At 36.9% G+C, this 24,695-nt stretch overlaps 5 protein-coding genes across 17 annotated transcripts in view; 4 read left to right on the forward strand and 1 right to left on the reverse strand.

Moving 5' to 3' along the window:
• kif1b (kinesin family member 1B) overlaps positions 1 to 2,958 on the forward strand; it is a 72,298-nt gene extending 69,340 nt beyond the window's left edge. For all 7 annotated transcript variants that reach the window (XM_082144858.1, XM_082144863.1, XM_082144860.1 and 4 more), the window contains one exon: positions 52 to 2,958. In XM_082144858.1, the coding sequence (XP_082000984.1) occupies positions 52 to 94 (43 nt within the window). In that variant the 3' untranslated portion in view covers positions 95 to 2,958. The remainder of the gene's footprint in view (positions 1 to 51) is intronic.
• A 1,823-nt stretch (positions 2,959 to 4,781) lies between these two features.
• Positions 4,782 to 12,357, forward strand: pgd (phosphogluconate dehydrogenase). 2 transcript variants are annotated; one of them, XM_082144906.1, is made up of 13 exons: positions 4,783 to 4,936; positions 5,254 to 5,329; positions 5,426 to 5,605; positions 5,694 to 5,759; positions 5,856 to 5,974; positions 6,442 to 6,511; positions 6,596 to 6,730; positions 6,951 to 7,140; positions 9,226 to 9,356; positions 9,528 to 9,661; positions 9,956 to 10,055; positions 11,473 to 11,595; positions 11,890 to 12,357. In XM_082144906.1, the coding sequence occupies exons 1-13, from the start codon at positions 4,845 to 4,847 to the stop codon at positions 12,007 to 12,009; spliced, it is 1,536 nt and encodes a 511-aa protein (XP_082001032.1). In that variant the 5' UTR covers positions 4,783 to 4,844; the 3' UTR covers positions 12,010 to 12,357. The 2 variants fall into 2 exon arrangements, with proteins under 2 accessions (XP_082001033.1, XP_082001032.1); XM_082144907.1 differs by lacking the exons at positions 11,473 to 11,595; positions 11,890 to 12,357 and adding an exon at positions 10,641 to 11,074 and having other exon boundaries at positions 4,782 to 4,936; positions 9,956 to 10,090.
• Positions 12,358 to 13,026: 669 nt separating this feature from the next.
• sst6.2 (somatostatin 6.2) lies at positions 13,027 to 15,409 on the forward strand. The gene is made up of 3 exons (XM_082144942.1): positions 13,027 to 13,826; positions 14,079 to 14,258; positions 14,959 to 15,409. The coding sequence occupies exons 2-3, from the start codon at positions 14,109 to 14,111 to the stop codon at positions 15,160 to 15,162; spliced, it is 354 nt and encodes a 117-aa protein (XP_082001068.1). The 5' UTR covers positions 13,027 to 13,826; positions 14,079 to 14,108; the 3' UTR covers positions 15,163 to 15,409.
• A 1,596-nt stretch (positions 15,410 to 17,005) lies between these two features.
• On the reverse strand, positions 17,006 to 21,421 carry tardbpa (TAR DNA binding protein a). 5 transcript variants are annotated; one of them, XR_014199643.1, is made up of 7 exons: positions 20,750 to 21,420; positions 20,413 to 20,576; positions 19,783 to 19,923; positions 19,417 to 19,587; positions 19,249 to 19,333; positions 18,335 to 18,481; positions 17,006 to 17,565 (listed from the first exon to the last, which is right to left on the reverse strand). XR_014199643.1 is itself a non-coding variant. In XM_082144922.1 (6 exons), the coding sequence occupies exons 1-6, from the start codon at positions 20,988 to 20,990 to the stop codon at positions 18,387 to 18,389; spliced, it is 912 nt and encodes a 303-aa protein (XP_082001048.1). In that variant the 5' UTR covers positions 20,991 to 21,418; the 3' UTR covers positions 17,643 to 18,386. The 5 variants fall into 5 exon arrangements, 3 of the variants coding, with proteins under 3 accessions (XP_082001048.1, XP_082001047.1, XP_082001046.1); XR_014199644.1 differs by having other exon boundaries at positions 19,417 to 19,602; positions 20,750 to 21,418; XM_082144922.1 differs by lacking the exon at positions 17,006 to 17,565 and having other exon boundaries at positions 17,643 to 18,481; positions 19,417 to 19,602; positions 20,750 to 21,418.
• A 101-nt stretch (positions 21,422 to 21,522) lies between these two features.
• The window catches only part of ciroz (ciliated left-right organizer protein containing ZP-N domains), a 45,300-nt gene continuing 42,127 nt past the window's right edge, over positions 21,523 to 24,695 (forward strand). For both annotated transcript variants that reach the window (XR_014199642.1, XM_082144919.1), the window contains exons 1-7: positions 21,523 to 22,444; positions 22,521 to 22,603; positions 22,683 to 22,784; positions 23,600 to 23,724; positions 23,832 to 23,975; positions 24,049 to 24,087; positions 24,176 to 24,313. Coding sequence is in view for 1 of the 2 variants with exons in the window: in XM_082144919.1 (XP_082001045.1) it covers positions 22,407 to 22,444; positions 22,521 to 22,603; positions 22,683 to 22,784; positions 23,600 to 23,724; positions 23,832 to 23,975; positions 24,049 to 24,087; positions 24,176 to 24,313 (669 nt within the window). In the remaining variant the exon portion in view is untranslated. The remainder of the gene's footprint in view (positions 22,445 to 22,520; positions 22,604 to 22,682; positions 22,785 to 23,599; positions 23,725 to 23,831; positions 23,976 to 24,048; positions 24,088 to 24,175; positions 24,314 to 24,695) is intronic.

Here is a 24,695-nt window from a genome sequence, read left to right on the forward strand (position 1 = left end):
CTTGAACCTGTACGTAGTCGTCCACCTGACTCTTTCCATGTTCTCCTACAGGTCAAAGCTGGCGAGGAGACGGTCCGGCCTGATGAAGAACTGAACGAGCGCGCATACGTGCAGAGATAGTGCTCTTTTCTCTCTGTCTACCTTTACAGCGTACCAAGTGTGTTAACACTTCTAAATCTTTGTGGTTCTTGACGGTTTCCTCTTGTATGTAGACCTGTGGCTCTGTTCTCCTCTCCAGCAAATGAACTTTGAGTTCCTGAACACCAACTCCCTCTCCTCCCCCCTCTCTATTGTGTTATTGATTGGATTAATTCTGTCTTCAGTTTTTGTTCTTTGTCATAACTGAACCTCCTTCAAGTAGCATGTTGTAATAGTCTATTTGTGTGTGCACGAATCTTCAGGGCAGGTTCTGCTTTCACTTGAGTTACTCTCGTCTGTGAAGATCATTCTTACAGTGTTGTCTGCCAGGAAAATCTTACCCATGTGGCAACAGCCACAACCCTCAGGAGAAAGTTGGCTTGCTTAAAAAAAAAAAAACTATAATAAAATATAATATTATGATGTATTATAATATAAAATATTCCATATTTAATGATCAACTTTCTCTGATAGAAGATATACAAAACAAAAACAAATAGCTTTGCTCCAGATATTGCTGAAAAAAAGAAAAGATTTTTAGATGGACCAACGCACTTCTTGAAGACGCTTAATTTCCAAAACGAGACAAAAATGGCCCCCTAAACTGAATGTTATTGCAGTATTGGCTTATTGGATTTTGCTGAATCAAAGCAAGCCGCGATAGTCGAGATGTTGACCGTGTACATACAGCCGTTTACTCGCCCAGCCTGTTGTAATGTATTTTGCTTGACATTTAATTCCACACGTCAAGGGCGTAAAACATACCATTAATAAAGTACAGTATGTAATCATAAGACATATAATACCAAGGAAAGATGATCTCTCACATATCGGTAGCCTACAGGAGTATTCTGCTCGATTTAAACGATTTCCTCAGTAGATTAGGCTAAAAAAAAAAAATGGTGCAAAAGAATTACCTTAGACACAGAACACCTGACCGAATGAATCCATTTGTACATAACGTTCAGGATTACTGTGCATAACGCTATTCATGGGTTTCTATCCTTACTGTATTACTAAAACACCATTTTCAGGGCTGTTTTAGCATGAAAGATCTGATGGTTTGGCCTCTTCTAAAGACCAAACGGTTGAGTGAGGTACTGATTTAATTGGTTACGGTTTCCAGATGATGGATTCAATTATTTTTCGCTGTTTCTAGAGAAATCTCAAGTCAGCAGGATCATTAAACCAGTCTTTTTTCTTCTTGAGAATTAAGCATCACTTTTTAATATTATTGAACATTTACCATGTATCTCTACTGATTATCTTAACTTATTTTTATTAACATGTGATCAGTGTTTTACATAATACAATGAAAGGCAAGAAAGGCACTTTTCCTCATTTTTATTCAGCTGTTCTCATTTACTTACAGTGAAACAGACCAAGTTTGACACTAAAACAGTTTCATCACTGTCAGTAGAAATTGGGCCATTTATGCAGTTCACTGCAGTGCAGTGTGCAGTTGCAGTGAGAGAAAAGGGATGGTATGTGTTCTGCTTTTTTATTCTTTTTGTTTCGAAAATCTTTGCTCTGTATGTTTGAAGACTTGCAGTCAAAGCACAAGTGCTGAAGTCACCAGTGATTCAGTTTGATGGAAGTTTCAGGCGACACAACAGTCCTCTGGTCAGACAACCAGCAGGAATTATTGTCACAGGAAGACTGATCACTGTCATTCCTTAGGAAGTCAATATTCTTGCTGCTCATATTTTCACAGGAAACGCATGAAAATTGCTCGGAAAGTCAAGTCCTTGGGTCAGCCAGCCCGTAGGCCTCATCTGAGCTGTTGGATTGTTACGGCATCTGTGAAAATATTGAAATTGAATATTCAGATCTGGCACATAGTGCATAATGAGCACTGAAGGATAGCTTTTATATAATTACATGAGTTGATGTTACGAATAATTGCCAGGGCAAAGGTTTTTGACTTTCTTTTTTTTTACCATCTTTGTTGAGTGGCTTGGTTGACTAATGTTGATATTCATAATGAATTTCATTAACTGTATTTATTGTTTTGCAATGTATATATTAGTTTGCAGCTCTTTGCACATAATGTGTTTATACAACTAACAACAGAACAAATAAAGCTTGAACTATGTTGTTGTTTTCTCAAATGGAAACCAAATGATTTTAGGTTGTGGTGTTTTACTCATTGAAGTGGACTTTGAATGTACGAGTTTCACAAGAAAATGCATGAATTATCTGATGAAAGAAGAAAAATATCTTAATTAGGGACTGACATGTTGCTGTGCTTCTTAGTTCTTGAAATAGGAATTTGACCATGTTATAAGGGCACTTTTTCACATTTAGTTTAGATACGGAGGGCAGAGTTGTGACGAGGCCTGTTCATTTTCATTTCTAACATCAGGGAATATATTTTCTAGAAATATAACATTATGTTTGGCTTTTCCTGATGCTTTGACCTCTGTTTTTCACTCATGCATTTTTCCCATGCTGCCTTTGAAGCAACCCTGGCTTTACTGTATCACCCTTATCAGAAGCCTAATGTTTCCAGATGAACATCATTCCCTCTCATTGTGATGAAACGACAGAAAACAGTTCAGCCATTTTCATTAACACTGTACATTATTTGTCAGATTGGCTTCATTTTCATACTTATTTTGTAAATATTTAATGTTGTATGGAACTTGGATTAAAATGTAAATATGTCTTCTGTATTTGTAATAATTATAATCCATTCGCTGTATAGCCTAGACGTGTAATGCATATATCTTAATTCTGTGTATGGTAATCTTGCACCATTGACCTGTTTAGTGAATGAGATAGAAAAATAAAATTACAACCAGTGCATTAGACGAAGAATGGATCTTGTTTTGTGTCTATCCACAATACTTAGCATTAATAGTTTGCATTAAATATTAAATTTTTATCTTGTCTACATTAGTGTCTTAGTTTCAAAGGCCATTATTTAGTTTCATTTCACAATATTTAACATTAGATTTCTACTCAAATTAAGATGTTTTTAGATCTGAGAGCAACTGAAACTTTCCCGCTTCATAAAGAGATCATAAAAATAATCCATATGAATTGAGCGGTTTAGTTCTGTAATTTTCTAAAGAGACTTGATCACTTTATATGATGGACAGATTGAATTTAGGCTTTAATTCACATATAAACATTGATCAGCAAACATAAACAGAAGCTCAACTGATCCTGCTTGACATGCGAGAACAAACCTCATTGTTTCTTGCGGAAGCTCAAAAGTGCTGCGTAACACGAGAATGAACCTCATTGGTTCTTGCGGAAGCTCAAAAGTGCTGCGTAACACGAGAACAAACCTCATTGGTTCTTGCGGAAGCTCAAAAGTGCTGCGTAACACGAGAACAAACCTCATTGGTTCTTGCGGAAGCTCAAAAGTGCTGCGTAACACGAGAACAAACCTCATTGGTTCTTGCGGAAGCTCAAAAGTGCTGCGTAACACGAGAATGAACCTCATTGGTTCTTGCGGAAGCTCAAATGTGCTGCGTAACACAAGAATGAACCTCATTGGTCATAATGAACCTCATTTGCACATCAAGCAAACATACTTGACCTTCCATTTACCACAACTGTGAATTGATGAATGTTTATATGTGAATAAAATCCTAAATTAAATCTGTTCATCATTTAAAACGATTGTGTCTCTTCAGAAAATGTTGACTAAACCACTCAATTTGTATGAAATAGTTTTACAATTGTGAACTTTTTGAAATGTTAAAGTGGTAGTTGCATAGCTGTCAATGGAGGGACAGAAATCACTCAAGATTTCATTCAAAATATCTTCATTTGTGTTCCGAAGATGAACGAATGTCTTACGGGTTTTGAACAACATGAAAGTGATTAACTGATGACAGAATTTTCATTGTTGGGTGAACTATTCCTTTAAGATGCAAAAAAAGCTTGTTTTATTAAATAATTGACAAAAGCATCTAACAAATGCTAACCCAGGAGTTGAGCACATCAAAACAAAAATTTGACACGTTCTGTGAAGTCTGATTGTATCATTCATAAAATGCAAAATCATGCATTTATTTGCATAAATAAAGTAGTTTTAATATGGCAATTTTTATAAAAGGAAGAAAAACGCCCATTTAACTTTTTTATTTATTAATAATAAATAACGGAAACATCTTAGCTATTTAATAAAGTTTATCTACAAGCTTCTCAAAAATGTGACTCATTATAGATATTAGCATATTAGTCATTACTAACCTTAAAAAGGAACAATTATTTCATTTAGAGGTTTAATATGCAGTATTTTCACAATTAAACTTTTAAATCAATTAAACGCATTTAAAGTTTCGCAATTCAGAAGTCGTTATCTTTAAGTGTAGTAATCTACTTAATAATTAATCAATTTGATGAAATGTATTTGATACACGTTACACACATCATTATAGTGATGCAACTTTTGTAGGGCAAGTTAAACGTCAGCCTCAGAGTTCATCACAGATAATATATTTCTCCATTTACTTTCATGCCAAATAATCGTACCATAGACTGTAAAAAAAAAAAAAAGGTTCATACACGTACAGCTTGTCAGCTTCGTTTGACACAGACGGGGAGGAGGGACAGAACCAGACAGCCAATGAACAGCCTCTAATCTCTGCTCAGAGAGCCTCCGCCAATCACAGATGGACATACGTATGACGCCACGGCCACTGTCATCTGTCAGGCGTGTTCATTGGGAGTTGGTGTAGTGCTTCTGAATGAGGAAGTTCATCAGAGACCGAGCTGCAGTCGTGAAATCCCAGATCGAAATTGTCATTTTAAGACAGAACCAACCTTCAACCATGGCTCAGTAAGTATGAATTTAGCGTTTAAAACAGTTAGTAATATGATATTGAATTTCTGTAGCACCTTAGCCTGTTTATATTACAATTATATGTGATATAATGTGATTTTTGTAAGTTTTCAGCATTCATTCGATCTATACTAATCCATCTACTTACTATTAAGCACTTTTTCAGACACAGACCTAATGTTGAAATCTCCTATATGGTCATCCAACCAGATTGACATTTGTCATAATCACTAATTTAAAGAAGTTTGCAGTCTGTACTCAAATATTATTGTTTTTGTCTTCTTCTCATAATCCCTATATTATTGACTCCACAGAGCAGATATTGCTCTCATTGGTCTGGCTGTGATGGGTCAGAATCTGGTCCTGAACATGAACGACCATGGATTTGTGGTAAGTCACCAGTGCAGTTACATTTCTCCATTTTCTTGCATAACTTATGGTTCACATCGTGTTTAAGATGTTATTATAACTATTGTCGTTCCTCAGGTCTGTGCGTTCAACAGGACCGTCTCCAAGGTCCATGACTTTTTAAACAATGAAGCCAAAGGCACTAAGGTGATCGGTGCCGAGTCCCTTGAAGACATGGTGTCTAAACTCAAAAAACCTCGTCGCATCATCCTCCTCGTCAAGGCAGGACAGGCTGTCGATGACTTCATCGATAAACTGGTAAATGTCACCATGAATCGACAGTCCTAGTTTGCTTTGTCACCCTGCCAAAGTGATCAAGTAACCCACTTTTTTCTTTATATTGTAGGTTCCTCTTCTTGAACCTGGTGACATCATTATTGATGGTGGAAATTCAGAGTACAGAGATACAACGGTGAGTTTGTCAATCCAAAACGAGACCGATTAGAGTTTGTGATTTATATGAGGTGGTGCAGTATTTGATCGAAATGTTCATGCTCCTCACATACAGAGACGTTGTAAGAGCTTGAAGGAGAAGAATCTTCTGTTTGTGGGTAGTGGAGTGAGTGGGGGAGAAGAAGGGGCGCGTTATGGACCCTCACTGATGCCCGGAGGACATAAGGATGCCTGGTGAGGACAAGCACGTATTAAATAAGTTCTCCTAAAAATAATTAATAATCATGATAATATGTACTCTACGGTTTGGGGTATTATGCTGACAAAAAATACAATAAAAACAGTAATATTGTGAAATATTGTTACAATTTAAAATGACTTTTCTATTTGAATATATTTTGAAATATCATTTATTTCTGTGATGGCAAAGCTGAATTTTCTCCAGTCTTCAGTGTCACATGATCCTTCAGAAATTATTCTAATATGCTGATCTGGTGCTCAAGACACATTTCTTCTTATTATATAAAAAAAAAATCAGGTTCATGTCACTTGGTCAATTTAATGCATCCTTGCTGAATAAAATAATTTCTTAAATAAAAAAGCGTACCTAATACAAACTATAAAACATACAAAAAATACATAATAGTATTGTATATGCACTGGTTGACATTTATGTAATAAAATGTATTTGATTCCTTCAGGCCACACATAAAAGAGATTTTTCAGAGCATTGCCGCCAAGGTGGGCACAGGAGAGCCGTGCTGCGACTGGGTGAGTATTAGTTATCAGTTGATGCATTTATATAAGCTGTGAATGCACTTTTTCCAAATTCTCTGTCTTCTGATATTCCTGTAGGTTGGAGATGAAGGAGCGGGACATTTTGTTAAGATGGTCCATAATGGTATTGAATACGGTGATATGCAGCTGATCTGTGAGGCTTATCATCTGATGAAGGATGTGCTGTGTATGGACCATGACGAAATGGCTCAGGTTAGTCATCAACCTCCTTTAATTACTACACTTTTTGTAATGTAGAAGAACAGTCCCTGATGTTGTAAATCTTTAATTCCCCTCTCTATTGTCATTTTTCTATTTCCCCCTTCCTTGTTTCACTTGTATTTTGAAATACACCTCACCCTGTTCCTTCTAAAAGGCTGTTATTGTCTACTTCCTCGAGATTACATTGTTTTGTGTCTGGTTTTCCCATCAGGCCTTCGATCAGTGGAATAAGACAGAGCTTGACTCTTTCCTCATTGAAATCACTGCCAACATCCTGAAATTTAAGGATGCAGATGGCACTCACCTGCTGCCCAAAATCAGAGACAGCGCCGGGCAGAAAGGCACAGGGAAATGGACCGCCATCTCAGCTTTGGAATACGGCACGCCTGTCACATTGATCGGTAAGATGAACTCTTGCGTAATTTCCACAGGTATGGGTGTTCTGCTGTTATTTACATACAGAGGGAGAGAGTCTTGGCCTTATAAGAACATGTTGAATGAAGCGTCTCTATAAGCAGCTTTGCCGTTCACCTCTTCAGCTGATGTGACATAAGTGGGATTTTCTGTTCTCTCCTGTGCTGTGGCTTTTGGTGTAGGGCTCAGTAATAAATGTGCCAGTGTGCATTGCCACTGAAAATGTAACATTCATAAATATTTCTTTTCCATAAATTTTTACGCCTTACAAACTTAATAATTTGGTTATCTAGCATGTGAATATATTTTGAATTAGCAGGAATGATTTGTAATAGTCAAGTCAAGTCTCATTTATTTATATAGTAGCACATTTCGTAGTGCACATTGTTTCAAAGCAGCTTTACACAAAGGTTAGCAGGTCTAGATCAGTAATATTTTTTTTCTATAGCGCCTTTAAAAAGTAAATTTAACATTTTAATAAAAAAAAAAATATATATATATTTACAATTTTTACTGATCTAGACCTGCTAACCTTTGTTAAAAATATATTAATATATATATATATATATATATATATATGTATTAGCATATATAAAAATGCGTTCTTAATAATAAATGTAACATTTAAAAATGTATATATTTCCAGCAGATATAAAAATGCATTCCTAAAAACTATCCTAAACCATTATAAATCCATTAAAAATTTTGCAATATTGGCCTGGACTGTGGTGGATTGATGCTTGAAAAATTTGAACCATGATGTTACTTTAGGATTGAGCAATAACAGTTGAACAATACTTGTCAACATTGATGCATTATGTTTTTATAAAGCTGTTTTGAAAAGTAATAAACTATTTAAATAAACTTGACCTGACTTGACATGTATTTGTAAGATCAGGACATGGGCTTGTATATTTAGTGTCAGTTAAATGAACAACAAAAGGCTGTTTGTGCAGCACTGAAGCCGAAGAGTGAGAGAGTAGATATGATTTGTGTGCTTGTAGAGAAGGGTTTTGTCTCAATAGGCTGCATTCCAGTGCTGAGTTCACCATGACTGGCTGTTTTCCACCGGATTTTTTTTTTCCTTCCTCCACTCACCTCTTCCCACACTTGTTGGCCTTGGGTGGGGTGATATATAATGCAAAGTCATGCTGCTTCCAGTCTCTTGTGTTTGTAGATGTGGTAAGATCTACCTATTACTCAGTACACCATTGAGGATTGCATTACCAGTGCCAACAGTGCCAGGGCCTGGTACCAGATACTGTATGAAGACTGGTCTTTCCTGAAGGCATGCTGAATAATGGCTTATTATACCTGCTCCATATAGTCATAGGTGAACCTTACCTGACAAAGAAATGCCCTTTTTATTTGATTTATAAATATATGGAGTTTGCATATTGAAAATAAAAATATAAAGCATAAAAATAATTTTTGTATTTATTTTTTAATAAAATTTTGAAAGGTTTTTTAAGACCTTTAACATTTTTTTTTTGCATTCTCATTATTGTAACTGAGTAATGAAAAAGATCCTGCCTCAACACAAATATGTATACATAAGTATTTTTTAAATTTCTTGAGCAGCAAATCAGCATATTAGAATGATTTTAGAAGGATCATGTGACCCTGAAGATTAATGATGCTGAAAATTAAGCTTTGCCATGACAAGAACATGATATTAAAACAGAAAGTTATTTTAAATTGTAATAATATTTCACAAATCACAATATCACTGTTATACTGTATGTTTTATCAAATAAAGAGATCCAAAAACATAAAAAAATCTTACTGACCCCAAACTTTTGAACATAGTTTATATAATTGTATTTTATTCATAATAATAAGATTATATTTATATATATTTTTTAAATAGTTAGTTTTTGATGCATTTTATCGATAGACACAGTAATAATAATAGAGAGATAATTCTGTGTTTATGGATATACTATGTATGTATTGCTAAGTTTCCTCATGTGGTCTCTGACATGGTCTAATGATGATTGTAATTGAATGATGTGAGCAGAGATGCAGTGTGTCACTGGAGCTGATTGTTTGTATGTGTCTTTCACTCACAGGGGAAGCTGTCTTTGCCAGATGTCTGTCCTCTCTGAAGGATGAGAGGGTTCTGGCCAGTAAGAGCCTCTCCGGCCCCCAGGGTGTCAAATTCACTGGAAACAAGACACAGTTTCTGGAAGATATTAGAAAGGTGGGATAGACTTAAAATATAGATTATTTATATCCAAGTTTTTTAAATGTAAATAAGTTGATGTTTAGCACTGTGTAGATTTTTTTGTTGTTCTTGTCATTATAGTTATTATAATGTGTTTTCTGTGGAGGGTTGTTTTAATTTGCTGGGTATTTATTGTTTCTTTTTCAGGCTTTGTACGCCTCAAAGATCATTTCGTACGCTCAAGGCTTCATGCTGCTCCGACAGGCTGCTGTAGAGTTTGGCTGGTCTCTTAACTATGGTGCTATTGCCCTGATGTGGAGAGGCGGTTGCATCATCCGCAGGTGAGCAGGCTTTGCTCACTATGATTTAAAAAAAAAAAAATCATACGATTATATGCTATATTCAGATTGCCTATTAAGAAAGGCAGTGTCTGCTGAAAAACTCAACGATGTAATCATTTGAAACTTCATATTTTCTTCACCCGTTGAATGTTGCAACTCTGTAAATACTAGGAAGTGGTGATAGTGTTTCATGTACAAAATCCCACATGCACAGAAATGAGGAAACTGTTTGATTTTACAATATCTTAACTGTAGATTAGCTATGAATAACGGTTATGAATCTTACATTGGCAGTGTTTTCTTGGGAAAGATCAAGGAAGCGTTTGACCGGAACTCAGAGCTGCAGAGTTTGCTGCTGGATAACTTCTTCAGTAAGGCTGTGCAGGACTGTCAGGTACAGGAAGTGACCACAAATTACTCCATTTCCTGTAATAGTGCTAGCCTGGAAATCCAGACCTAAATCTAAAAGATTAATGGTCTGGCGTCGACTAATGAAAATCGCCCAGCTCGAGGGGCGGCACCAAGCATGCTTTTGAAAATCTCACTGCACGCAATTGGATAACATTACGACCAATCACAACAAGTTATCGCTTAGCTACCAGCGGAGCTAACTGGTAGATTAGATTCTTACCGTATCTGGTTGGCAAAACAGCAAAAACGCCCTTCTTGCAAAGAAACGATTCGAGCGCCGTCTTCTGTTCCTCTTTTAGAGAAAAAGTCTAAATCTTTCATTGTAGCGGCCAAAGCCGTTTCAAACAAATGGTGTTCATCCATAGCCATCTTGCAATGTTTACTAATGACTTCGACGTCGCAGCGCTGTCGTCATCTCGCCTCTGGTCCGCCTATATCAGATAACCCGATGTGATTGGTGCACCTCAGATCGAGGGGCATATTTAATGAGCATCATTACTCGACAACAGAGTAACTCGCTGAGTTAATTCAACTTGTGCTCTCGCGAGAACTCTGGATTACCAGAGTATAATAGTGCCGCTAAAGGCATAGAAGAGAAATCAGTGACATTAAATTAGCCAGACTGCTTACATTAATGGAAATATGAAAAGTGTCCCTAAAAACTAATGTCCACTAAGTGCCCTCCAAATATATACACCATGAACACAGTCCAAATGCATCTGACACTTTTACTCCACCTGGACTGACAAATTATTTCATTCATTTATTCATACGGGCACATGCGTGCTATAATCATACAGTATATTCATTTTAATACTGCATGCTATTACTACATGAAAGCCAAATACAAACCATTTGTGTGTGTGTGTGTGTGTGTGTGTGTGTGTGTTTACCAGGGTTTCAATGCAGCATGGAATTTTATCAGTAAATTTAAAGTATAGCAAACATTATACTAGATAGCAGATCCTGCAATTATTTTGAAAATCACATTTTCTAAATGAATGTATTCAGTGACAATATTATTTTAAAACTTATAATATGATTTTAAAATATTTAAAATGTATGCAGTCAGTGAAAGTGTAAAAGCAAATCAAACGTAATCCTGTAGTTTAGCGTAGTTTCAATAAAATGCTGCTCTTGAACTTGTCAGGGTTTGGTGCTAATTGATTTGTTTGAGCTACAGCTACAATATTCCAACTATTATTTGGCAACATAACAGCATACATACTCAGAATGTAACATACAGTTAAATATGGTCTTAAAAATCTACAAAGAACTTTGGAAATGTCATTTGAAATGGTAAATGTGTAGAAATCCTGGTTTACCTTGAGAACGAATCTAAAGACTAGCTGGTACTTCAACCATGCTTTTAGTATATAAATGTGGGCTGTGTTTTGCAGGACTCATGGCGTAGGGTAGTAAGTACAGGTGTGCAGCAGGGGATCCCAATGCCGTGTTTCACCACCGCCCTGTCCTTCTACGACGGTTACAGGCACAACATGCTCCCAGCAAACCTGCTGCAGGTAAACCTCTCTCCAACACAAACAACCATATGGGAGATCACAGGGATAACTCATGGACATTTATGGTAATAGCCATTTGAAGCCCTTAGTATTCATATGGTGGGGTTAATAGTTTATTTCTTTTTTTATTTGATTTTTAAATAAGTAAAAAAGTATTTATTTTCTGTTGTCTTGCATTAGACTCTGAATCTTTCTGAGTCTCTCTTTTTTATTTTAATGCTTAAGCATTTGTTCTCTCTCAGTATTTATTATTGGATGAGCTAATATCACCTCCAACATTGTGTCACTATTCAGGCACAGAGAGACTACTTCGGTGCGCATACGTATGAGCTGCTATCAAACCCTGGGAAGTTCATCCACACTAACTGGACTGGCCACGGAGGGAAAGTGTCCTCATCATCCTACAACGCCTAAAATGACGAGTCGTGATAGGTTAAACAGCAAAGAACATCATCTCCTCTTGATGAAGGACCAGAGCAGCTGATCACATTCCTCCTTAAGAGCTGACGTTCAGCCCACAGTAGAGTTCAAATACACATTTCTATTTATATTAAATCAGTGAATACACTATTTGTAAGCTTTTTTCTTGTAGTTTTAATGTCCACTGTCGCAAACACAACATTTGAGTCAGTGTGTCATTTCTGAGATTCTACCTGCTGTAGACCAGTCATGCTTCGCCCCCAGAGTTCACAGCGTTAACCCTGGATTATGGGTAACTATTGCACTGCATTAGGCTAAATAAAGATTTCAATCCCTTTTTAATTAGCTTTTGTCTTCTTCTTCACTCACATGCTGTCTCCCGCAAACAAGATTTACTCTTGCTATTTGTGACCGTAAATACTAGATTTGTAACTTGTTTATTTGTATGTACTTTCAATTCATCACCAGGAGAGGGCAGGAATTTCTGTTGCAGTAATGAGCTTGTTTACGTTAGTAATGGGCTCAGCTGAAGTGATTATGATTAACAGCCCACATATAATATACACAACCTACAATGTTTTTACCTGCTAACAGACAGTTGAATTTAAAGGGGTGGTATAATGCCCTTTTCACAAGATGTAAAATAAGTCTTTGATGTCCCCAGGGTGTGTATGTGAAGTTTTAGCTCAAAATACCCCACAGATATTTTTATATAGCATGTTAAAATTGTCACTTTTTGAGGGTGAGCAAAAACACACCGTTTTGTGTCTGTTCCTTTAAATGCAAATGAGCTGCTGCTCCCGGCACAGAGGGCGGCGCTTCAACAGCTTGCAATCCTTTAATATTTATAAATTCCACAGTGTAAAATGGTCTCGCATCGTATTTTATCAGATATTTTTCTTGTCTACTAAATATGACATTTAACATTAAAGCCAAGATACTTAGACCATATGGCAAAAAAATTAATAAATCTGTATTTTAGGGTTAATGCACTAACTGTTATCATTTAAAAGCATTTAACACTGTTAAATTTCTCAGCACAGTCTAGTGTTATTGTTTTTCATGTTTACTGCAGGCAGGTTGTAAAGGTTTAACATTTTCGAGTTATATATAAAAATAAAAAAAACATTTAGTTTTTGTTCATAATAATAATAACAACACTGAAACTGTTCAGATTTACATTACAGCATATTATACTGGTTGTGAGTACACAATTACAGATTGTCTGGTTCTTGTGAAATCTTAACAGCTATGTAGCACAAATATTTCTGATATGCTTTATGATATGTAAGATATGTTTATTGTTGAAGCAAAGAAAGATTAATTCATGGGATTATAAAGGCTGTAAAAATAAGATTTGCTACACCTTTGTTCTTAATTCATCTCCACCCTGTTTAAAGATTAGAGGGCTGAACAGAGCAGCTCCTATCAGATATGTGTGACCAATGACGTCACTCCTATGTGAAGTTTTTCCAATGGTCCAGCTATTTGAGAAAGCTTGCAATATAGCTCTACTCTACAAAGTACTGGGGAAACGTACAACATCTTAATGTATTGTTTAAAATGCTACAAAAACAGCAGGACGAATAAATCGCAGGCAAATTATGCTGACTCATCATGGTGAATGAGGTGATTCAGCACATGGAGAGCCGGGACAGGAAGTGGACACCATCTTTTGACCCTTCTGCTGATTAATTATGCATCAGCAGCAGTGGGAGGAGTCAGACTATGCATTAAGTCCGACACAAACACGAGATGCTGCAGTTTGAACTGACAAATACCAAAGATCAACACTTCCTTTAAGAGCTGATGTATGTATATAATAAAGCATGATTCATCTTTATGCATGATTACGGTTGTGTTAAGGTGACTTCAGGGTGCCTTTTAGAGCATGTGTGGATTGTATATCATACAGGAATTATGTAAATAAATAAAATGTAAATAAAATAGTCCAGTATTTAGTTTACTTAAAACATGCTAATTTGCCCTCTAAATTAACAATAACCTAATTTAGACTAAATTAAGTTATTTCCTAATGACTTTCCTATCCTGTACTGTATCAGTATCTTTTTTTGAGGGTACCTTTGTAAAACATGACAATGGGAGCTGGGTGGGACAATCGTGGAGCGGATGAGAGAAGCATGTTCATTATGCGGATGCTGCTGAGCCTGTTTCCTCTGGTCCTTGTGGTCTGGAATGGTGAGGCGTTACCTGTACCAGACAAACTATCACAAACCAATGAGGTGAGTCTCTCATTTTAAGCAAGACACTACAGGCAGAACTATTGTTGCATTTGTATCTGTAGATTTCAATTACAATGCATATTTTTAAAGGCCTTTTTTTTTTCCTCAAGCAAACTACAAACTTTCTGGCCTATTTTTTTTTATATCTTCAGGGTTTTTACAGAGGTTTGTTCATATTTCATTAACCTGATTTATATAAACATTTAGATATTTTTTTTTTTTTTTGTGGCTGCTGACAGTATTTTCTGATTCATGGAGTGATAAAAGAGATATCTGAAATCCTCTCTGTAAAAACATTTAACTCTAATATGTCAACAAAATTAAACGAATTCTGATCGTGTCATCCAATAATAATTTAATGCAAATCCGTGCATATTTAATTAGATAATGCCTCATTTGCGTATTTAATCAACATTTCAGAAAACTTGTAATACAAAGCAATTCTCTTTAAATATATACTGTGATTAATCATCTGGAGAAATGAGGTTGGTAGCTATTAGTTACAATTTTACCCTATTCACCTGTGATGATTTTAGGGTGTAAATCAAATTCATGTGGTCATATTTGTTAGTATTTCCTAAGATCTATATCATAAGCTAAAAATAACTGTACTGCAGTGTTTTAATACTGTTAATGCTGTAAAAATCAATATAGCAGTGGTCTAATACTCAAGCCCTCAGAAATGTCTCTTATTTTCTAGATACTTACCAAAGACCAAAAGGACTTGTTGAAGATGATGATGACGGATATGGCAGAGCTGAACCTCACTAGTAAAGAACTAGCTGATCTTGACCCTAATTTTCTGAATGGCACTCTGGGAGAGAATTCTGTTGTTGAACAGCCAATCCCTAAAGATAAATCTCCATGCAAGCTCTTCTTCTGGAAGACCTTCTCCTCATGTTAAAACTGGAAAACAGAACAGACACTGATGATACGTCTGTTGAAATCTACAGTCCTGCCTTTAAATCAATATGTATCCCTTGGCTTGCTGTTCCTGTATTGTATTTTATGCCTGAAGACATTTACAGTGTGAAACAGCTTGTTTGAATTAACAGCAATATTCAAATAATACAGTAATCTTTTGCATGTACACTTTATACTGTTTGACGTCCAAGTCCAAAGAAACGTGTAATAAAAGTTCTACAAATCTCTTCATGTCAATCCTATAACTTTAAAACACCTTCATAATCATGACTAGCATTGTTATGCTACGCCATTATAGCTTAGCTTACGACAATCAAGTGTAGTTTTGGCACCACCTAATGTAAACTTGAGGAAACTTCTTGTAAGGAGATGTGGCCAACTGATCTGGTAACCCAGTCACGATTAAAACCTGTTTGACAAAGACATCATCTGAGGTATGTGGTATTTTTATACATATAGATCAAAAGCAAACTGTGATATTAGACAGGACAGGTTAAGTTCAATCGACAGCATTAACACTCGATTATTCAAAGATATCGTTGCCTCAGTTTAAAGGGATAGTTCACTTTGAAATTAAATTTTGGTATGTTTTAGCTTACCTCAAGGGCATCCAAGATGTAGGTGTCTTTTTTTCCGCAGTAGTTTCAATTTTGATATTTTTAGGTCAAACCGTTCTTGTCTGTCAGTCATATAATACAGGTCGATGGTCACTGTCTCAAAGATCATGCACAGAGTCCAAATTATTCCCCATCGTAAGTACACATTGAAGACACGAAACGAGCGGTTTGTGTGAGAAAACGAACAGTATTTATATCGTTTTTACCTCTTGTACACAGCCACGTCCAAGTGATCTGAGAGCGCGGGCGGGTATAGATATATACACTAGATGTCGCCTTGGCTACGGTTTCGTTCCAATGAACTGGAGTAGCCAAGGCGACTTTTATTGTATATATCTATACCCGCCCGCGCTCTCAGATCACTTGGACGTGGCTGTGTACAAGAGGTAAAAACGATATAAATACTGTTCGTTTTCTCACACAAACCGCTCGTTTCGTGTCTTAGGCCATCAATGTGTACTTACGATGGGGAATAATTTGGACGATGGGGAATTGTTTTAATTTGGACTCTGTGCATGCTCTTTGAGACAGTGACCATCAACCTGTATTATATGACTGACAGACAAGAACGGTTTGACCTAAAAATATCAAAATTGAAACTACTGCGGAAAAAAAGACACCTACATCTTGGATGCCCTTGAGGTAAGCTAAAACATACCAACATTTAATTTCAAAGTGAACTATCCCTTTAAAAATAGAAAGACACTTAAAATAGTAGTAAACAAAGCCCAAAACAGGACTCACCTGTAGGCTGCATGACTATGATCATCCGCCTACGACAGTAGTCCCATCAAAAATGGCTTGTTTTCAACTTTATAACTTAAAAAAAAAATACATGTTAACTGATAGTTTTTAAGTCGTTTGACACAAAGAGATTTTTACATTGCGGCTTTAAAAACATGGCTGCAACTTTAGCTGTCAAACCAATTAGGACACTTTCTTTAGTGTATTTCTTTAAATCATTAATTAAAATTTGGTAAGCAAATGCATTGTTTTTTTTATATATATATTCAGCAGTTATTCACTTTGAGGAGAAACTACCTGCAATTTTTCTCACTGTGATGTATCCACAAACAGCAAAACTACTTAATAGTATGTTTGCAATGTACTAAAACAGTAGATTAAATTAAAGTAGTTTTACACTTCAAAACTTACATGGAATATTTACAATTACACAACTTTTCAGGTAAAAAAAATAAAAACAGATACAATTCCTCTGTGTATGTTTATTATGTATTTTGAAAAAAATGGAAATCCTGCCAGTGATTCAAGTCATTGATAACACAAACCTCATTCACAAAATCCTATCTGTTCAACCACAACAGGTCACTGTATGGAAAATAGGCCTTTTCAGCTAAGTAAAATATTTACAGTGGGACAGATCACGTGAAAGCAATCAAACAGAAGGACTCAAGATCAATGACTGCATTGACGCCTTGCGTACAAGCGCTGGAAATACACAAGCATGGATGTCAAGTCATTTGTGATGGGACTGATCCTTGAACGCATTGGTTTAACTCTGCTTTTAGATTGCCTTGTACTGTCTTTAGTCATGCACTCCAGCCAATTGGGAATTGTCCATTGAAATTTCAATAAGGATTCCAGGGAAATATGGTTACAGTGAAGTGACGTAGTCCCTTTTCAGGTTAAAGGCATACAGCAGCAGTCTCCACAGATGCACTGTGTGAACTTCAGTCTTCAGCTCTCCCATTATAGACTTCACTCAGGGTTCTGAGGTAAACCTGGGCCCGCCGAGTCCAACGTTCCTATACATGCGAATTAAATAAGTGTTTGCAATTCAATTAATGTCTTCAAACAAATAAGCCACTATCAAAATAACTAGTCAAATTATTCTTTTTTTTTTATTTGAGTTCCCTTAGATTCACAAAACATATAAAAAGCATTCAAAACACATAACAAAAGAAACCTCTTCTTGAAGCATTCTTCGCTTTCATCGTCAATACATCACCCCAGTTAAGCCACTCAGAGCTCACGCTCACCCTCATTCACCGCCCACTCCCAAAGCCCCGCCCACAGACAGCATCACATCACGCTCACACATATGAGTTCAGTAACAGCGAGATAGAACACACACCATACACAGCATTCACATCAAATTAAGCAAGAACACATACTTAGTAGATCACTTAAACATTCCACTACATATAGCTTTTTTTGGGGTTATTTTTTTTTAAATGCAGCTCTTTAAATATGATTGCAATATAAGAAAGGGAGGAAGGTAGACAGAACAAGAGGGACGGAAGAATGTAAATGAATGTCCTTCTGATGGTCCTACAGAAAAAAAAAAAACACTCGCTGCCTCTGTTCACACTCGCTCACACAGGTTCTTCTCACAGCCATCACGTCCCTTTTCGGCATCGCACACTTGCGTTCAAGTTCTCTCTCTCTCAGTGCGTTCGCTCATTCAGTCTCTCACTCGTGGCGCACCAACAATCCATCACCATTTCACTCTCAGCTCTCAAAAAAGCGGACAGATTTCATCCATGAAAAGGGGGAAAAAAAGACAACACCCACCGTCTAACACAGTATATGCAGAGTGAAGCTGTGCTCTTTGATGGCAAAGCATTTACACATGGGAAGAAGGGAACTGATACTGAGATCTCTCGAACATTGCGGCCAACGAGGGGCTTCTTCCCGGGAAATTGGAAAAGAGGTGATGAACTGTAGAAGAGATTTATGAAGGCTTGACCATAAAAAACGTTGAGGGAAAAAAAAACTGCAGAGAACAACTCAAATTGCTTTCCACATGGAGCATATTTAAATGTACTGGATGCTCAGATATGTGGGCTTACTGAAAATAAAATGCATTTTATCCATAAGGGAAAAAAATCTCATAGTGTTCATTTCACTCCTAACAATTCCAACCACTAAATGAATCTTAAAGAGCAATCATCATATGTATACGAAGAACATTCAGAGTTTTACAAAATCAAAAGGCAAATATGTAAGGGACGTAATATCTGACTAAACTTTCTTCTCTCAAAATACTTACCATACAACCTAGATATTAGGATACTTCATGACTGAATTCAAATCCCTCTACATTCCCCAGCTTGACTTTGTCTCCATGCTAGATCCAAAGCCGGAGTTGAACCCACTGCCTGTGCCTGTATTGGTACCCGCCCCCCACCCGAGACTAGCTGAGCTGCCAGCGTTGTAGTTGCTGCTTGGGTTGTAACTCTGATTCTGATCTCTACTAGCACTGTTCTGCCCGCTAGGAGTGGTGCCGGAGGCGGCTGTCTGATTCTGCTGATTGGCCAGCATTCCCATCATGCCCCAGCTACTCTGCAGGGCTGCCTGAGCAGCTGCCATCATGGCTGGATTCAGGCTTAGGGCCCCAAAATTCACATTGCTGTTTGGACTGCGACTACTGCCAAAGCCCTGCCCCCCAAACCCCCCGAATCGCCCACGATCCATCATTTGCCTACTATTATTGTGCTTAGGCTCAGCGTTGGAGATGTGCACACTGGTTCCTTTGATGATCAGGTCCTCACCGCACAGAGACTGGGCAACCTGGAGGAGGGGAGAATCCGTTAAAATGAGCAGAGAACGAGAGCAAGCCAAAATCACGAGACTGAAACAGATAAGAGACGGACCTGATCATCTGCAAAGGTGACGAAGGCAAAAGCACGGAAAGGTTTGGGGATGAACACGTCTGTGACTTCGCCATACTGCATAAAAAACTGTCTAAGCTCATCGGTTGTCATGTCCTCTGTGCAGCGGCCCACAAACACTTTCCTGCTTCTCATAGGCTCATCAGGGCCAGCCTGTTCCAGGAAATACTAAATCATTTAATAGAAAACAGGGAATATTCATGCAGTGTTCAGAACGACAAGGGCATCACAATACATTTGAAAGATGAAATGTGTATCTTCAAATTTAAATCTGAAAAAGCTTAATACTTCTAAAATCAAATAATTTGAACTATGTGTGGTATTACGTGACTTGTGTTGTAGACATACCTTTGAGTTGGGGAGTTTGCAGTCGCACCATCTTCCATCGATCATATGCCGTTGGGACATGGCTTTTACTTGTGTTTCGTATTCTGTAAATCTCACAAAGCCAAATCCTTTGGAATTTCCAGTTTTTGTATCTCTCTTCACCTGAGGGAAAAGGTAATGCTCAGTGTCACAGCTAACAATACAGAATATGTGATACATGACCACATTTGAGTAAGAGTGAACCCAATTCTGTCATTAATTGCTCACTCTCATGACTTTCAAAACCTGTATGAATCTCTTCCTCTCATGGAACTCCAAGGAGTTATTTATCGTCAAATTCTGAGCAGCTTTTTCCATACAATGAAAGTGAATGGTAACTATGGCTCTTAACCCTCTGGTATTCCTCACTTGTGATATTCAGCAGTTGAAATGGACTATATTGACAATATTGTGCACAAGTGGTGTTGCCTATTTTCATTGTGTTTTTGTAAAACAGCCTAAAAACTTGGAAGTCACCATCCTACAACTTCTACTTTCTGCTCCACAGATGAAAACCCATCATAAAGGTTTGGAACGACATGACGGTGAGTAAATTTAAGTTTGCTTGTTTGTTTAGAGTGAACTATCCTTTTAGGTTTGCTCATTACTAACCTGCACCATGATCACCTCTCCAAAAGTGCCGAAGTAATCTTTCAGGTCTTGCTCTGTTGTTTTCCACGGCAAGCCAAGCACAATCAAATCTGAGGTCTTCTGCACACCTCTCTTGATCTTCACAGCCGATGCAGCATCCATTTCATCCATCTTCCTCTTGTTATCTGAAAAATGCATTCGTTTAATGAAAATCAAATAGATTGAATTAACATGCACATCAAAATGCAGGGATATGCAATGGATGACATAATCCATATTTTCTGTGCATCAACAATTCCCAAATTATATGATGTCCTTGCAATCAAATAAGCACAATATTAACAAGATCTGATCATACCTTTTGGATAATTAACCACGTACACCAGATTGCCCCAGTCTGATTCCGGTGCATGAAGAATCCCCTCCACTAGTCGGACCCCTCTCATGCACTGAGACACGGGGCTACGGTATCTAAGGCCGCAAGCACCGGGAAACTGCGCGGCAACGGTTGAGAGCAGCACGGTGCCGTCCTCCTCGGACGGGATCTCCATCGGCTCCTCGTTCTCATCCTCCGCGACGCGAATATAACACTCAGTCATGATTAGAGCTAGGCTAAGAGCTTCCGACCAGATCAATAATTCAGCTGTATAAGGCAACTAAGTTAACCGAGCTGAAACCGAAACTAGTAAACCGGAAAGACTTCAAAAGTAAACACAACCACAAATTTGTTGGCAACAAGTGTTATGTCTATTGTTTGCGTGCGACTGTAGTCAATGAATGCGGGGTGCCATTAGCTAAGCTAAGCTAACGTTATTTGCTAACCGCGCGCACGTTAGAAATGAATGGCGCGCCGCACCCTGTTTCCGCCTACTTCAACGCTTTGCAAATACCTACTCATCGACTGTACGTGCTTATCTGCAGATTGCGATTAAAACAAGCGATTTAAAGTAATAAAAACAAAGAAAACGAGTGGACCAATGCATCCAGTTGCTGTTCCGACCCCCAAAACTGATAAAATGGCCACCCAAGATGCGTCACTGAAGGAATGACATCATCAGTTTGGGCCGTCTCATCACAGCACATGGAGGGGTTTGTAAATGTAAGATGTTAACTTTTTTTAACGCATAATATAATTTGTGATATACTGTGTCAGACAGTGTGATTCTGTCATGTCTGTTTATGATTATGATGGGCCGATGTGGTTGTAATTTCCATTTAAAACCACAGAAATAATGTCAAATATGCAAGAATCCACTGTAATGTTGAAAGCTTCTCATTTCTTATCTTACAGGTTCGTTACATCAGACCTAGAACCAGTCTAGAACAGACAAAAGCTCTGTAAAACAATAGATTTAAAGACAAAGGCCTGTAATATTTTACAGTACAGTGTGCAACCAATGTGTTTAGGGACATATGTATGTATGTTGTATTTATAATGTTATTATAATGTATGATTATTTTGTCTGTATTGTAAAACAGGATTCCTCACACAATGTGTACTTTGAGGGATCTGTGATGATTTGGTCAGCCTTCTCATGGGTGTCTTTAGGAGCTGCAATTGTTTTTTATAGTTCTGTAACGGCTAAGATTGACTGGACCATATTTATGCTATACTGCCAACAATGATCTAATCAATATTCAGTTTACAGACAAACATGCAATTTTATAGCAAAATCACAATTAGGCTACTTAGTGTTTACTGTGCCCCAAGCTTGCAAAGTTCTTGATAACAACTGTTAACTGATGAAGTGGCCAAGACATTTTATTTGGAAAATATAAAGCCTCATGTTAGGCATAATGTGAATGAAAGGAAGGAAGAACAGTTTTTATTGCTGTGCAGGTGCAGGTTTCCCTCCTTCCATTGCTTATCTCACTCTTGTGCATGTTGTATAATTTTATGATGAAATGGATCAGCCTTCCTTGCTCTCACTCACTTGTAACCTAAAAAGCCAAACACAGCTGACTTGTAAGCAGTATAAAATACTCTGTCCTCATGAACCAACACACAATGAACCATGTCGCTGATGCTCACAAGGGTTTTACTTGTTACAGTGTAAGTAACTGTATGCTTGTGCTTGAAGTATTTTCTCCTGTAATATTACTAAATTTGTTATTTTTGCTCCACACAGACTCTTCATTTTGCCCATATGGGGAAATGTTTTGCGACTTCAGAAGAGAGACTGGGTAAGCAGTCCATCTGCAAGCATGACAGGTAATTATTTGTAGTATGTTATAGTCTTTGCACTGAAGTAAAAGAATTAAGTAGAAATTACTGATTTTCATTTTCCTAGAGGGTGATGTGGAATGTTTCTCTGAGTACATGGAACTTTGGATCCATAGAATGAGAATTGAGGGATTGAGGCTTTGGCTTTCTGGAATATTAAGGATTCAAGGTAAGATATATAGACATTGAATTACTGAATTTAAAGGGATAGTTCACCCAAAAATGAACCTTTTGTCATTACTTAACTCACCCTCAAGTTGTTCCAAACTTGTATAAATGTATTTCTTCTGTTGAACACAAAAGAAGATATTTGGTAAACGAACAGTTGTCGGCACCCATTGACTTCCATAGTAGGAAAAAAATTCTATGGAAGTCAATCGGTGCCGTCAACTTTCTGGTTACCAAATATCTTCCTTTGTGTTCAACAGAAGAAAGAAACCCATACAGGTTTGGAACAACATGAGGGTGAGTAAATTAGGACAGAATTAAAAATTTAACATAAGACAAGAAATTAAACTGATCATTAATGAACAATTTTTCACCTGTAACATAAAGGTTTCTGGGAAAAAACATTATGGTATCCACATTTCATATTTTACTCTTTGATATAATTATTTTGTTATTTATACTTGATGTTGGATAGGAAAAAAATAATATAATGAAATGTGAATTTCTCACTTGGGGGATAAATTAAGTTAATCTAATTGTATAAAATATAAAAAATATATTAAAGTAATAATATTATATAAAAACAAACTTATATGTTAACTAAAACTTTAGAAATATTATAGACTTTTCATAAATATACTACTTTGTATACTTAATATAATGATATAAAGTTACTTTAGGAGTTCCATGTCACACAGTAACACAGACAGTGTAAGGTGTGAGTATGACCAATGAAAAATGTCAATTGCATTTTCTCTAAATGTATTTCAAAATATGTTCTGTGTTCTAGTTTTATAAATCTCTTGCTCTTTCCAGTGGGTCCGGTGTCCATGGAATATCTAAACCATCAGCTGTCTTCATGTGGTTTTGCCCTACACCGAGATCTAGACAAGAACTATATCTTCCGAGTCATGTATAGTGGATGTTTTGTCCAGTTAGAGGTCAGAAAATGTCCCTGTTTGTCACTAAAACATATTGTGTTGCAGATAAAATTCTGTCCCTTTTTTATCACTGAATCACAGAATAACATTTGGTGGTGATATTTTAGCATGGCAGTTATGTGATTGTGCTGAACCTGCTGAAGAGAGTAAGTCGTTTTGGAGGCAGGACTCAAAAGTTTATGATGAAGTGTCCAGCGGTGTTAGCGCCTCCTAACAGAGAATACATCCAGTGTGATTCAGACTTCATTCAGGTAAGAATTTTCGATTTCCTCTCTTGCTCTCTCTCTCTCTCTTCATTTTTTCAAAGTTTTTTTTGTGTTCAAGGTTACCAGAGAGATCCCTGTGGATAACTGGACTAATGAGGTAATTTATAATAAATGTTGATATGTGATGTCACAAAGAGATGAACGGATCTAATGTGAAATATTTCTGATGTGATTTTTCCACTCAGCTCGACTGGTCTCTGGCCTTGAGAGGGAGTCTGGTGGTGGCTTTGGAGGATTCCAGTCTTATTCAAGTAAATGTTGAAATGCACAAACCAAACATAACAGTTCAAGGGAGGAGGGGTACCGTCTTAAGTCCTGTGCAGGTAAGACTGTGCTGTCAGATTGTGGGTGTGAGAATTTGTAATATCTTAGTAATGAAGCAATATGTTTTTTAAATACAAGTTATTGTAAATATTTTATATTTTTTCCTTTAAATAACAATATTCATGCACCCCCCCCAAACATCCTCCACCCTTCAAAAGTTGATTTTTGAAAATCCTAGTGTGAGACGAGTGCATATTCTAATATAAATTGATACTGTGTCTAATGTGTCTGTTTTTGACAAATGGTAAAATTTAATAAATTCATTAAAATAAAATTTGATTAGGCTGTTACCTGTACATTTTAATTAATTCTGTATTATCAATTTTATGTCATAATATGTATAACTAGGCCTACAATAAAAGATTAGGGAAAATATACACT

The sequence above is a fragment of the Leuciscus leuciscus genome (genome assembly GCF_965113295.1).
Source record: "Leuciscus leuciscus genome assembly, chromosome: 18".
NCBI lineage: Eukaryota > Metazoa > Chordata > Actinopteri > Cypriniformes > Leuciscidae > Leuciscus > Leuciscus leuciscus.